This window comes from Paralichthys olivaceus, chromosome 16 (genome assembly GCF_024713975.1).
Source record: "Paralichthys olivaceus isolate ysfri-2021 chromosome 16, ASM2471397v2, whole genome shotgun sequence".
Classification (NCBI taxonomy): domain Eukaryota; kingdom Metazoa; phylum Chordata; class Actinopteri; order Pleuronectiformes; family Paralichthyidae; genus Paralichthys; species Paralichthys olivaceus.
Window position 1 is genome coordinate 3,807,874 of NC_091108.1, and position 12,557 is coordinate 3,820,430.

Sequence of the window (12,557 nt, forward strand, 5' to 3'; positions counted from 1 at the left end):
AGAGTTTAACAAAGGGACACAGTGCAGCCGCACGGATCGTGTCAGACGGGGTCACAGCCCGCTGAGTCAAAACAGTGTTTAAAAGTGAAAATGTGTCAGTGTGGACGCAGCCTAACTGTTAACGTTTCATGAGAAAGTCCCGGCGCCAAACATCTCCTGTTTAAATTCAGGGCAGGTGTATGGAACCATCCATCATCAGTTGACTTATTTAAAGAAGAGGAGAACATATGATAATATTAATATGAAGTCTTCATGAACAAAAACCCATCGAGAATGTGCGACTAAAAGCCTAAGTGTTGAAAAACGCCGTATCTCACAATGTAAGACTAAAATTCCTGGATCCGCCCCCTGATCTGGATCGCCACCAACACGTAATGGGTTCTTTTCTGACCTATCCTGAATTCTTCCACCAGGTTTCATGGAAATACGTTGTTTGTTTTTGTGTAATCAAACCAACCATCCTTGAAAAGTGTTGAGCATGAGACCTTCTCTCCTCCTGACATGTTATAATAAACATGTTATCAAGACCGAGAGAGCGGGAACGCTGCGGACCACGCTGCCAAAACTGATCTGACTTGATCGGTATCATCTCTGTGGGATTGAGTCCAGTAACTTTTTACACTGGTCTGATATTTACGTTTTAATTGGATCTGGGTTGTTTCACAGATTAACTCTTCTCTAAGGGACAGAGCGCTCTCTGTAAACCTCGGCCTCGAGGTTATTTATAATGTTAAAAACACTCCACTGGATCTTAAACTTTTGGCAAAATGGAAAAACAGCAAAGCAACGAGCGTCGTCTTTTGCCGCCTGCATCATCTCCGCCTCGTCCAGCTGGAGTATCGATATAACCGGGGATGGAAGAGTAATACCTCTTGTGTCGGAGCTTTGCATTCCTCACTTCAGTTTCCACAGTGCTCAGTGGTTTTGTCACTTCGACAGCCCTCTCCTTCGAGCAGAGCCTAAAGTTTTAGACATTGAGGCCTTTATTGGCTCCGCTGCTGCTGGTGCTGCTTCAGCCACCTTCACGTTGCCCTCTTCATTACGCCGATCGCTGGCTCTGTCGGTGCAGAGATTTCTACTTGTTTGGAAAATCTGCCATCAGCACGTTTCGCACGTTCCCCCCTCAGCAGCCTTGGCCGGGAGGAGGAGACTGGCACGCTGAGCCGTCAGGTTCAGAGACGAGGTGGCGACTTCCAGCCCTGTGGCCCTCTGCGGTGGCATTAACCAGACCCCAGACTCTCAGTACGCCTGGCAGGAGCTGAGCGTCCGCAGGTGTTTCTGCACCTACGCCGCGCTCGGAGCTCCAGGTCAACATGACGCAAACTGTCTCTGAGGGCTCCGTGTTCACCTTTCACAATCCACAGGCCTTAAACCTCTGACGTCTTTTTTAATTTGAAACAACTACTTCGATGTTGAGTAAAGTAAAAAGGTCTCGTTCACCTCCAACAACAGCTGTCTGTGTCTCTGCAGAGGTTTCAGCTTCAGGTCGATCCTCTTCCCTCGGTATAGATTGTGATCATTGGTTATATCCCCTCACTGTGGCTGCCCACTGCATAAGCAATACATCAATATATATTGAATCTCTATTGTTTTATATATTATTATATAAAACAATAGATATATTATATTATATAGAAAACTCAAATAGTTTCACTGAGATTGATAAATGTGGTTTGAGTGAAAAAACATTGTAGTTACACGTTGATTGATAATTAATTAATTTAATTTAATTTAATTAATGAACACAAAATGTGTGTATTAAAGAATTGTAATTAATATAATTAAATGAACATGTCAGGGTGTTGACTCTGGTTCTCTCACTCTTTATTGGCATTTCTGTACTTTCTTCTTATTCATTAGACCAAAGATATTCAGCAAAGTGGCAGATTACATGTGATGCTTAGTTTTTATCCAGATGTAAAAGTGTATTTAAAAATGTTTATTTGACTGTTTTCTCAGATTCAAAAAATCAAGCAGTTTTTTGAAGTTTTATCACTGATGTAAGCGAGAGACTGGGGGCCTTATAAAATGTTATTGCTGATGGGAGATAACTGAAGAGACATTTCAGTTAACGGTTGGCTTCTTAACCCTGAAATTCAGAATAAGTGTTTAAAGTTACTCTCAGGGAATAACAGCTGGACGGTGGAGAATATTGAGAGGCTTTGTGAAGAGGTTGGAGGTTACAGCAGTTAAACCTGAGAGAATCAGTGTTTCAGTGTTTCAGTCGCTGGTTTGTTTTTCTCGACTGCTTGAAAAATGAAGTCACACTCTTCTCTGCCTCACACGCGGCTGTTGGTTCTGAACTGCACATCATCTGCCAGCAGAAGTCTGTGGTCATACTCTAAATATCCAGGTGTGTTACTGTAAGAATGTAAAGCAGGCGGCTGCTGGAAAATCACAATTAGGTTTATTCATTCAATTTCCCCTGAATGAAAAAATGCAAATGAGCTCAACAAGTGGCGTAAATCCTGATTTATTATTAAAATCCACACACTCAAGAATGGATTCGCAGCATTGAACCATTTTGAAAACAGAGAGATGTGTAAACTATGAACCTTCAGCCAACTTTCTGTGTTGCCATGGTACCGGTCTCCCATGTCTACTATAAAAACACGGGCGACAGTTGTGAAACTTGTTACGTAATTCACATGTTTTCTCTTGTGCGCAGCCAAATCATTTATTCTCTTGCAAACATATTGTCCTCATGTGAAACAAACTGCACCTGTGGGTGTTTCTACTCGAAAACTGTCCACGTGTATTTTCAAAAATAATTCCAGGAATTCATGACACATGTTTTCTCTCTCAAACATCACAGTGATTGCTGTTTTAAAACAATAATGAAAAGCAGGAGTTATGATAATTCCATAGAGGTCGGTGATCTAATTTTGATGATTACAACCTGCGTCCACAAGCACAAACATGTGTATTCTACAATAAACAAGACATGAAACATGCCACCATTGCATTTAAGCTAATGTGCAATGCCTCGACCTGTAAATAGCAATTGTGTTGGTGCCCGCTTGATGAATTTAACTAACACTCTCATTTCTTCCTCTGTTTTGGTCTCCACCAGCTCCAGAGGAAAACATCTGGCTCTTTAGCCACTAAATGCTCCACTGTGTTCACTGGGCGTTCGCTAACGTTCTGCGCTGGGTGGGTCGCCTGGTGGACAGCGGGCTCATCCGGGTCAGTTCGCTGAAACAGCTGCCCTCAGCAGTGCGAGTGAAACAAAACTTATGAGCTGTAAAACCCAAAATAATGAGCTGAAACACATTTAGAGTGAGCTCAGTACGGTGGAGCTCAGGGGACCCGCTGCCGGGGTGATAATTCTTCGTAGCTTCATCTCTTTTCTAAAGACACAGGTCAGATGAGATGGCGGCCACGCTTCGCACAGATGTTGCTGAAGATTTATTACAGTCTTTCGTTCTCTCTTTTCTCACTGGACACTGTGAAAACCACAGGAAAATAAAAACACTTTTTAATGCGCACGTTGCCCAATCTTTTTATCGCCACTCCAGCAAGAGTCCAACGATAAAGACATCAGCAGAACTGAAAAGAATGGAAATCAAATAAAAACACTGAGAGGACGTAAAGTCCATCCGCAACATTATACGCACATGTATTCAAGCATACTACATCTACACTCACATACTACATGTATACGTTGATTCTTGGCTCTCACAATTTAAAGTTATGAACCAGAACATGAGCATTTTGCACAGGTTTTACAAGCACAGTTGATTTATTGTCAATATTAGATATCGATTTGTTGCTGCAGTTAAAAAAACACATAACATTTGCTTGTACTCGTAATAAAAAAGCACAAGTGGTCGTTCACATGCACCTGATGAACCAAAGCTTCTGTGGTCCACAAAACAAAACAGTGAGACTCTATCTTTGCATGACTGAAGCTTCAAATTCCTCTGTACAGTGTAAGTTAAAAGCAGTAAATAGATAATGACAGAATCGAACATTTTCCCGTATTAACGCACATTCAGCATTTCCTGTAAATCCTCCCTGACGCCTCTGTAACAGCCAGGATTATTGAGGAAGAATAGGACGAGGACACTGCGTGTTCACGGCTCCTCTGTTCAATCTGTTTCCCATGTTTCAGTTCAACCAAAAAGCACAAAAAAAAGTTTGCAATTCAAGAACCAAAGTGCTTATTGTTGAGACAACTACACATTTGCTTGTCCTGAGACGCCACAGCTGTGTTTAGCTAACCTCAGCAAGTGAGTCTTTAAAAGACACCACATGAGATGATCCTGCTCTTTTATAAAGTTTTCTGGCTGAGTTGAGGCTTTGTGGGACACTTTTCTTAGTTTTAACTGTCTGACTCTTCTTTTTGGAAAATCACCAAAGCGGTTTGTGAACAGACACTGCTAAAAACAAATCCCCTTTTTTTTTGTTGTTGCTATTTTTGTTGCTGGATTTCGCTTCGCTGGATTTATGTTGTTTACATGCAGAGTGTGACTGAGTGTTTAGAGAAAACAGGGATTAACTAGATGCTTCATCAGATCGAGTCTCACATTAGAGTGGATCTGATGTTTTGTTTGCATCTGAAATCCCACAGTTTGCCCTCAAAACTCTAATATTGGTTTAAACTCTCAAAGCCAACAGGTACTTGGTTTCAATCATCACATTTAAAACACACCAAACCACATGTATCGTTAATCCTTCTCAACCCGTTGACACACAGACACATCGCAGCCTCTCTAATTAAGATTTGACCACAGTTCCCATGACTCCGTTGGGGGGTGGGGGGGACTTCCAGCGACTTACTGGAAGGATCATAAAACTCTAAACCAGACTATACCAGGAAACTATGGGCCTGAACCTACACTTAGTGAGTCCTTCGTCAGCTAATATAACTACGGAAGAGAACTTACTCATCCTCGTAGCCGTGTTGGTTTCTGACTCGTAAAATATCTGCGCGCACAAAAATCCCATTGAATCTTTCCGATGACTAATTACACTTGGCAGAGATGCTGCTGTAAATTAGATCATCAATATCTGGCGGATGGCATCAAGTCTCCTCCAATAAACACTCAAGGACTCGAGCACAGTAGAGCTACTGTATGTGTGACAGGGTCGGCGGGGGCGGACTTCTGTTGGACCCGCCGTTTTCCAGCCTCCCTGTCCTGCATCACTTGCAAGCGGAGAGATGTGGTCCATTACTCGTCCTCTGCTAACAAGCATCTGGACCAGGTTTCAGCCGATGGGCCGCCGCACAACGCCCGGCTGTTTGCTGCAGGGGTGGCCTCCATGCCTGCAGCCATGGATCAGCACCGGCTGTCACAGCAGCTCAGAGGAAACCAAATATACACTCGCTGCAGCGTCGCACTCCGAGATGTTTGATTGAAGCCTGCTGACACGGGGTCGGACACGCTGTTTGTTTGGGCGTTACTTCGTCCAAAAAACGTCCCTCGCTCTGTATGTTGTTGACGATTTACCCCTAGTGTTGCTGAGGGGGGGAGGGGAATGAGGGAGTAATGCACAGGGTGACATTTTTTGGGGGGGGTTTGTGTTTCACCTCGTGGAAACAGCATGGCGAGTTGTCACAACAGCTGAGTCAGAGTTCTGCAACATCACAATAAATCCTGAGTCGGTTCAGCAGAGAGTAGCCTCACAGGCAGCGTGGGAAGGAATTTATTCAATTACTGGGAGGATTAATACATTTTACACACCAGAGGAGCAACACTGAATATGTGAAAACAGTTGTGTTAATCTATTGTGCCTCCAGAGGAAGCTGTGCGAAATACGTCACCTGAGTCAGTTTCAGTTCAGTCTGAAGAACTACAAGAAGGAAAAACAGAAAAACTCAGGGGTGAGGAGTTAGGACTTACTCCTGATTCCTGCTGATAAGGTGAAGGCTCGAAGCTTCATACGTTTAAACCTGAAACTGTTGCAAAAAGCTAATAAGCGTATTGTTGTGTCATTGAATCCTATTTTCATTCAGTGTTGTGTCAACTGACCTTTCCTTCACTTCTTGTACTCTGTCCTAACAATATTCAAAACTGCCAAATTCCCAATAGAGCTTTTCTTATTGAGATATTTTTCTATTTCTTGAGTAACAACAGTGCATCAAGTTTGAAATAGAGACTGTTGTTGCTCTAAAATCTGTTTTAATTTAGATGCAAAATGATCATTCAACAAAAGAGTCAGTGGCTGAATATCTTCCTGATTTTGTCGGTTATACAGATCTGGTAATTCTCTTCTGCAGAAAGTAGCTGAAGGTTTGTAGATTTGTCGTTAGGGGTCTGAAGAGTTGGCAAATGAAGCAATAAATGCACCAAGTTTACAACAATGCCTGCAATCATGATAAACTAGCCTATAATAATAATGACTTAATAGAAACAACACTGACAGGGAACCTCCCAACACTCGACGTACGTCACAGAGTTGATGCGATGTGAGTGTTTTGTATTTGTGCGTGTTGTCTTTGAAGGTGACTCATTGGGTTTTGGTTTGTGTCTCCCACAGAGCACGAGGGATGATGAGTGACCACGCAGCAGTTTGGAACAAATGACTGAAGATTACACATGACGCCAGCAGCTGGAGATTCATCTGATTCGATTACAGTTAAGCAGTGAAAGATGCTGTGGACGGGTTTAACTCTAATGGATTCCTAAAGTTGCTCCGAGACAATTAATAGCAAAGGTTTTACTGAGGGGATCTCTTGGTGGGAGTCAGAGCGCAGGGGGCCAGGATGTGGCCCCCCGACCTCGGGCCTCCAGACGTCCAGATGACACTCCCTGGTTTTGGGAGCGTGTTCGAAGATGCCGAGGACCTCCAGGCACCGCTGTCTTCAGGTGGCTTCTGTCAGTCGTCGATGCATTCGGGTGGTCTGTGCTGTCTGCCCAGGACGTCCCTGTCCCTGTCCTCCCTGGGGAGAGACCTCACCTCCTTACTCAGCTGTAAGACAAATGGATCCCACATAGAAAAGTCTGTGGAGGACCCTAAAAACACCCAGAGGTTCGTTTGTTACCCTCAACCCTCCCTCCCTTTGTCCTACATGCTCACCGGCTGTGCCTCGTCTCCCACGTTCTGCTCCCCCTCATCCTCTGTTTCCTCCACCTCCTCCTCATCGTCTTTATTTTTTGCCTCTTCCTCGCCTCTTTCTGATGCCAACAACAAAACGTCTCAGCAACAACGAAAAGTACAAGACGAGTATCTCTCCATCAAACAGGAGCCTGCAGACGATTTCTTGCCGTGTAAGAGGGAATCGTTTCAAATGAACAACCAGCAGGGGGAGCTGTTTCATGTTGGCCAGCCCCTGGACTGCCACGACGGCGGTCAGGACGGCACCCAGACGCCTCTGCACTCCCCGAAGCTTAACGCACCCGTAGGAGGGAACCCTGCGGTGGACCAACAGGAGCAGCTGTGTCACTGGATCGACTGCAGCGCCACTCACAGCAGCCAGGAGGAGCTGGTGAGGCACATCGAGAAGGTTCACATCGACCAGCGTAAAGGGGAGGAGTTTGCGTGTTTCTGGGCCGGCTGTGTGCGGCGCCACAAACCATTCAACGCTCGCTACAAGCTGCTCATCCACATGAGGGTTCATTCTGGAGAAAAACCCAATAAGTGCATGGTGAGTGAGTCGACACTGTCTCTCTCTCTCTCTCTCTTATCGTGTCAGTGGTCCGTCAAAACATCCGTAAAGTTTTGGCCTTTCTCTGCAAACAGACAGATTTTTGGGAAAGACACAGGTCGAAATGCGGATTATTGTGAAATGTCAGTAAATTAAATTCAGGTGTTGTTTATTTTGAGTTTGAATTGTTGACCTTTATTGTGAAAATTATATTTAAATTCTAATACAGTCTAGCACCAATTAATCTATCGATATTCAGAAAGTTCTGGTTTTTGTTGTCTAGAGCAGCTTTTCATTCTGCCCACAGATGCAAAATGCAAGAAAGAAGCGATTCCTCTTAAATTCAGAGCCGACTCAGCAGAAATTTGAGGAAGAGATTTTCAGTCTCATTAAACCAAATTCATCCAAAGCATGCAGGAATCAAACTGCCGGGCTCAGCACCATTTTCATTCAGTCAAAACACATCTCCTCTTTCCAACTTTCTCGACTTGCCTCAGACCGAGCAGCCGGCGAGACGATCAAACGGTTTCCTCTACTCGCGACAGGTTTCCCTTACTCATGCGTGGTGGAGGAAGAAGTGTGGCAGCGCTGAATGAATGGAAGAAGTGTTTGTAGCGCTCAGACTGGAAGCATCAGCTGATCGTCCTGTGCACAAAGATAAATCAAACATTGTTATGTCTCACTGTGATGTTTCTGCATAATCCATCACGACTGCAGCACAGCCTCACCCTGCTTCACTTCTCATGACTCATTTAACACTTGAATACATCTGTCCCATGATGCCGTTCGGTTTGGTGCCAAATCGCTGTCCCCCGAGAGCGAGTGACTCTCTCTGACTCCGCTGCTGTCGACCTGGAACTCTGATTAATTATTAATTCACAGAGTTTTCACTCTTGCAGGAACACGCTTCCTCTTTAAAAGGATTAGTTCATTAAAAATGACATAATCTGCAGCCAGCTTGTAAATATACAACCGTGTCCTGCTGATAGATTAATAAGATTAAATCTACACCAACACAAAGTAAATAGTCGTTAGTCACAGTTGACCTGCGTGAAAAACATCATGTCATTTTCATAAAGCACTGAGGCCAAGACATGTAAATTAAGTCATTCCTGGTGTTGCAATGGAAAATGAATATCTCACATGAATGTGGTCAGTGTTTGTTAATGAATTCAGCCCCATTTACCAGCTCGTAACGTCCAGTCTCACATGAGACAGGTGTTATCCAGGCTGTAAACACCAGTCCACCCTGGTAGAGTCGTTATTTATAATTTATGGTGCTGGAAGGACATTCTTATAGATTCATTTAAAGGATAAGCCAGGTGATATTCTATATTTTTCTCAATGTCAAAAAGACCAAAACCAACAATTACCCGAGTGTTGTTGTTGTTGTGCAGCCAAAGCTTGAGCCACAGAGCCGCACTGTTAAACTATTAAATACACATCAGTCTTAATACCACACACACCGTCAAGACCGTTCTCATGAAAAAACATCACAGCATCAGTCGCTTTAGTAAGAACCCGACTCCTCTAGTGGCTGCAGGAAGTATGACGCTTGTCCCCCCTGGCGAAGGAGGAAGACGTCCTCACAGCGAGGAGGTCACTAAAACAACTGAAGTTAATTCCCTCTTTCCAACTCATCACTTATTTTTGTATCAGGATCAGAAAAAAATGCTGTTTCACAATCTCAGTCAATCTCAGTTACCCTCAACAATCTATTTACCCCCAGGATCAGAAAAGGCTTCCATGTGTCAGGGCAGGAACAAACAACATATTTTGAGGGCTCCATCCTGCCTCCAAGTATAGTCACAAAAGCTCCAACTCTGTATTCATCCACAGAAAATAGTCCAAGACAAATGCACCGTTTACTGAGTAACATTCACTTGAAACCACAAAGTCCTAAAGAAAGTAATTCAACCTTAAAACAAATAAAACAATACATGTATTAAATATTCTATTGTCTGAAGATTTATGACCTCAGCGTGGAGCACTGGGGACCACTGAAGAGGCATGGACCAACACATTGATTATTTTGGTCTTTCCGTGTGATTTCTCAATATATTGACAACTTCACCAACTTTTATTTGTAGAATGGTACGAAAGAGAAACTTATATAACTAACATCAGGGCGAAGACAAATGATCTCACAGATGTTAAGAGATAATAAACTAAATCTGACAAGCTGTCGATCTGATCTTTGTATGTCAGACAGAGGAAAGATGAACGTGGAGCTTCCTCGTGTTTATTAGGATTAGTGTTCATTTTCTCATCATTTCTAAAAGTAAAGGCAACATCAGTCTTTTTAATGCTGAGGGAACAAAGTACATAAACTGTAACCAGAGTTTAAATAAAGCTGCGCTTCCATTTCTGCTCCGTCAAAGATTTTACGAATCTGTTTCTGTTTAGGAACCATCTGTAAACGCGAGGGTATTTCCTCAGTTTGATTTTTCCCTTTTAAATAGCATTTAAACAGCTGAAGCCATGTGACGGATTGCATGACTGGATGTCTTTTTGTGAAATAGCTCAAACTGATGTGTTTAAGTCAAATTTGTCCTCACAGTTGACCTAAAGCTGAACGTTTAAACATGTCAGTCGCTCGTCTGGTTTCGCTTTTAAAGGTTTATTTGTTGCGCAGAGGAGATTTTAAAGATGTGGGTTAATTAATCACCGTGATGTAGTAGAGTTTTTATGAAACTAAATGAGGTGTGTGATCTAATTCATGTTTGCTTACAGATTAATTCAGAAATCTTTGGTTTTAACTTTTAACAAACACAACAATTTGCTTCATGTAATGTGTTAATTTCTTTTTTTTGTTCGTGGAAGACACCACAGATACGTGGATACAAATAAATAAAAGATCATATTACATGACTGCGTAGGAATTAAGCAGAGAGGGAAATTGAAAATGAAATTGAAAAATCGTTCCTGTGATCGTCCAAACCTTCTCCGGTTCCCTGTTAGTGCTGCAAGAGATTTAAAACAAGCATTGGAAAACATTTACTTTCAAACTCTGACCTGAACGTCAGATTTAAAAATAAGTTAATTTGAAATGTTTGAGATTGAAAGTGACAGGCGGAGTTTCTGTAAAGTTAAAAAGCGTTTATGGCCGACAGTGCGTTTAGCCTCCTCGTCCAACTCTGTGTGTGTGTGTGTGTGTGTGCAGGTGTGTGTGTGAGTTTATAATTCTATAACCTAAATTGTGACAAGTTTCCTCCTCTCTATAATTCTTAGTCATAGCCAAACAAAACAAAGCATCGTCCATGGTTGTTTCTCTGTCTTTTATCATCACCTGCATCAAATATCAGTTGAGTTCTGCATGTTTAATGGTGGACAAAGACGTTTCTGCAGCAGGCGCATGAATCACGTGGGTTTTACTTTTGTAGAAATAATCTCAGAAATCCGATTTCATTCATCTCAGGTCGATGTGTAAAGTCTTTTTATCTTTCCGTCTTCAGTTTGAAGGCTGTTCTAAGGCGTTCTCCCGTCTGGAGAACCTGAAAATCCACCTGAGGAGCCACACGGGAGAGAAACCGTACATCTGCCAGCATCCCGGCTGCCTCAAGGCCTTCAGCAACTCCAGTGATCGGGCCAAACACCAGCGGACCCACCTGGACACGGTCAGTACAGTACATCCTTTATTTAACCGGGTACCAGTGAGATACAACAGCTCCTCTGCCAGATAACCCTGGTCAACAACAGCGAAGTAAATACGTTTCCGATATAAATGCAAGCAGGGACAAATAACGCTCTCACGCACAAAGAACATACTAAAACAGATCACACAGGTTAAAAACGAAGAACATACTTAGAAACATACAGCGGCTAATAACAATTTATGGACAATAAAAAAAGATAATAAAAACGATGTCTTTACACTCACACATCAATTATATCACCAAAGTAACTGAACACGTATTCTATAGAACATGTCTGAATAAAAGTACTCATCACTCTAACAGACACATGGAGAAATGTTAAATATACCGCGTCTGAAAATAGATGTAAAACATAAAACCTTACTCTCCTGTAGGTGTTAAACAAGTATTACTGCACTTTATGGCCATGTGAAATACTTCTACATGATATATAGTATTGGTCAGGTAATAAGAGGCATGTGCAAAACTCTTAACGTGCATAAAATCTTCTTTATATAAAGTGACACCGCTCCCCTCTTCCCTGCGCTCTCTGCGATTAATTGCCTGATATACGGCCCCAACATTCTTTAGGATTGTGAAACTGCATAACTGCTGTGAATTTATTCTATAAACCACAGTTATTTTTACTCCTGCTGACAAGCGCTGAGGATTTAGCAGTAATCCAAAAAATCAGATCTCTCATTACACGGATGAGCTGGAGCTGTACGTTGCACTGCGGTGTTATTACAACAAGACGGGGAAAGTTACAGTCTCCCCCCCGTTCGGAGGATCGTCTGAATGTAAATCCTGAATTTAGCATAACAACCGGTCTGGAGAGGACTGGTGTCGACGCAAGTGATGTTGTGAGCAACAGTGTGTTAGGGGAGATTTGTCAACCTCGAGCAGGAAAATGTGTTTTGAGAATTAGAATCAGGTAACACTCATGCGGCACCAGTTTCTGTGGGATTCGTTGAGATGTGGCGTTTGCACAAGACAGAAACTTTACTGGTTCGATAAAGAGAAGATTTATTTCAGACTTGCGGCTCTATGGATTTCCATTTTTGCATGATTTTGACTCACATGGACCTTTATATTCATGTCCTAATCTTACAAAACTGGAAAAACCACTTTTCTTTGGCAATGCTCTAAATTTCATCGAAGATAAGACAGACTCGGGTTCAGCACTTCATTGAGAGTTAATCTGTTTAGACTCCGGGAGCAATGAGTTGGTCTCCCAGGGAATATTGTTCAGAAATAGTTTCGAAAGAACAAGATATTTCCCAATTTTCTCGCCAGCATGTAAAGTTGGGCACTGTTGAGGAACACTGGAT

General features: G+C 42.6%; 1 protein-coding gene across 1 annotated transcript in view; it reads left to right on the forward strand.

Annotated features, from left to right (window-relative positions):
- Nucleotides 1-12,557, forward strand: part of LOC109644406 (zinc finger protein GLIS1) — a 37,081-nt gene that overhangs the window by 10,346 nt on the left and 14,178 nt on the right. Inside the window, exons 2-3 of the mRNA XM_020109778.2 lie at nt 6,484-7,591; nt 11,047-11,208. Of these exons, the coding sequence (XP_019965337.2) occupies nt 6,710-7,591; nt 11,047-11,208 (1,044 nt within the window). The 5' untranslated portion in view covers nt 6,484-6,709. The remainder of the gene's footprint in view (nt 1-6,483; nt 7,592-11,046; nt 11,209-12,557) is intronic.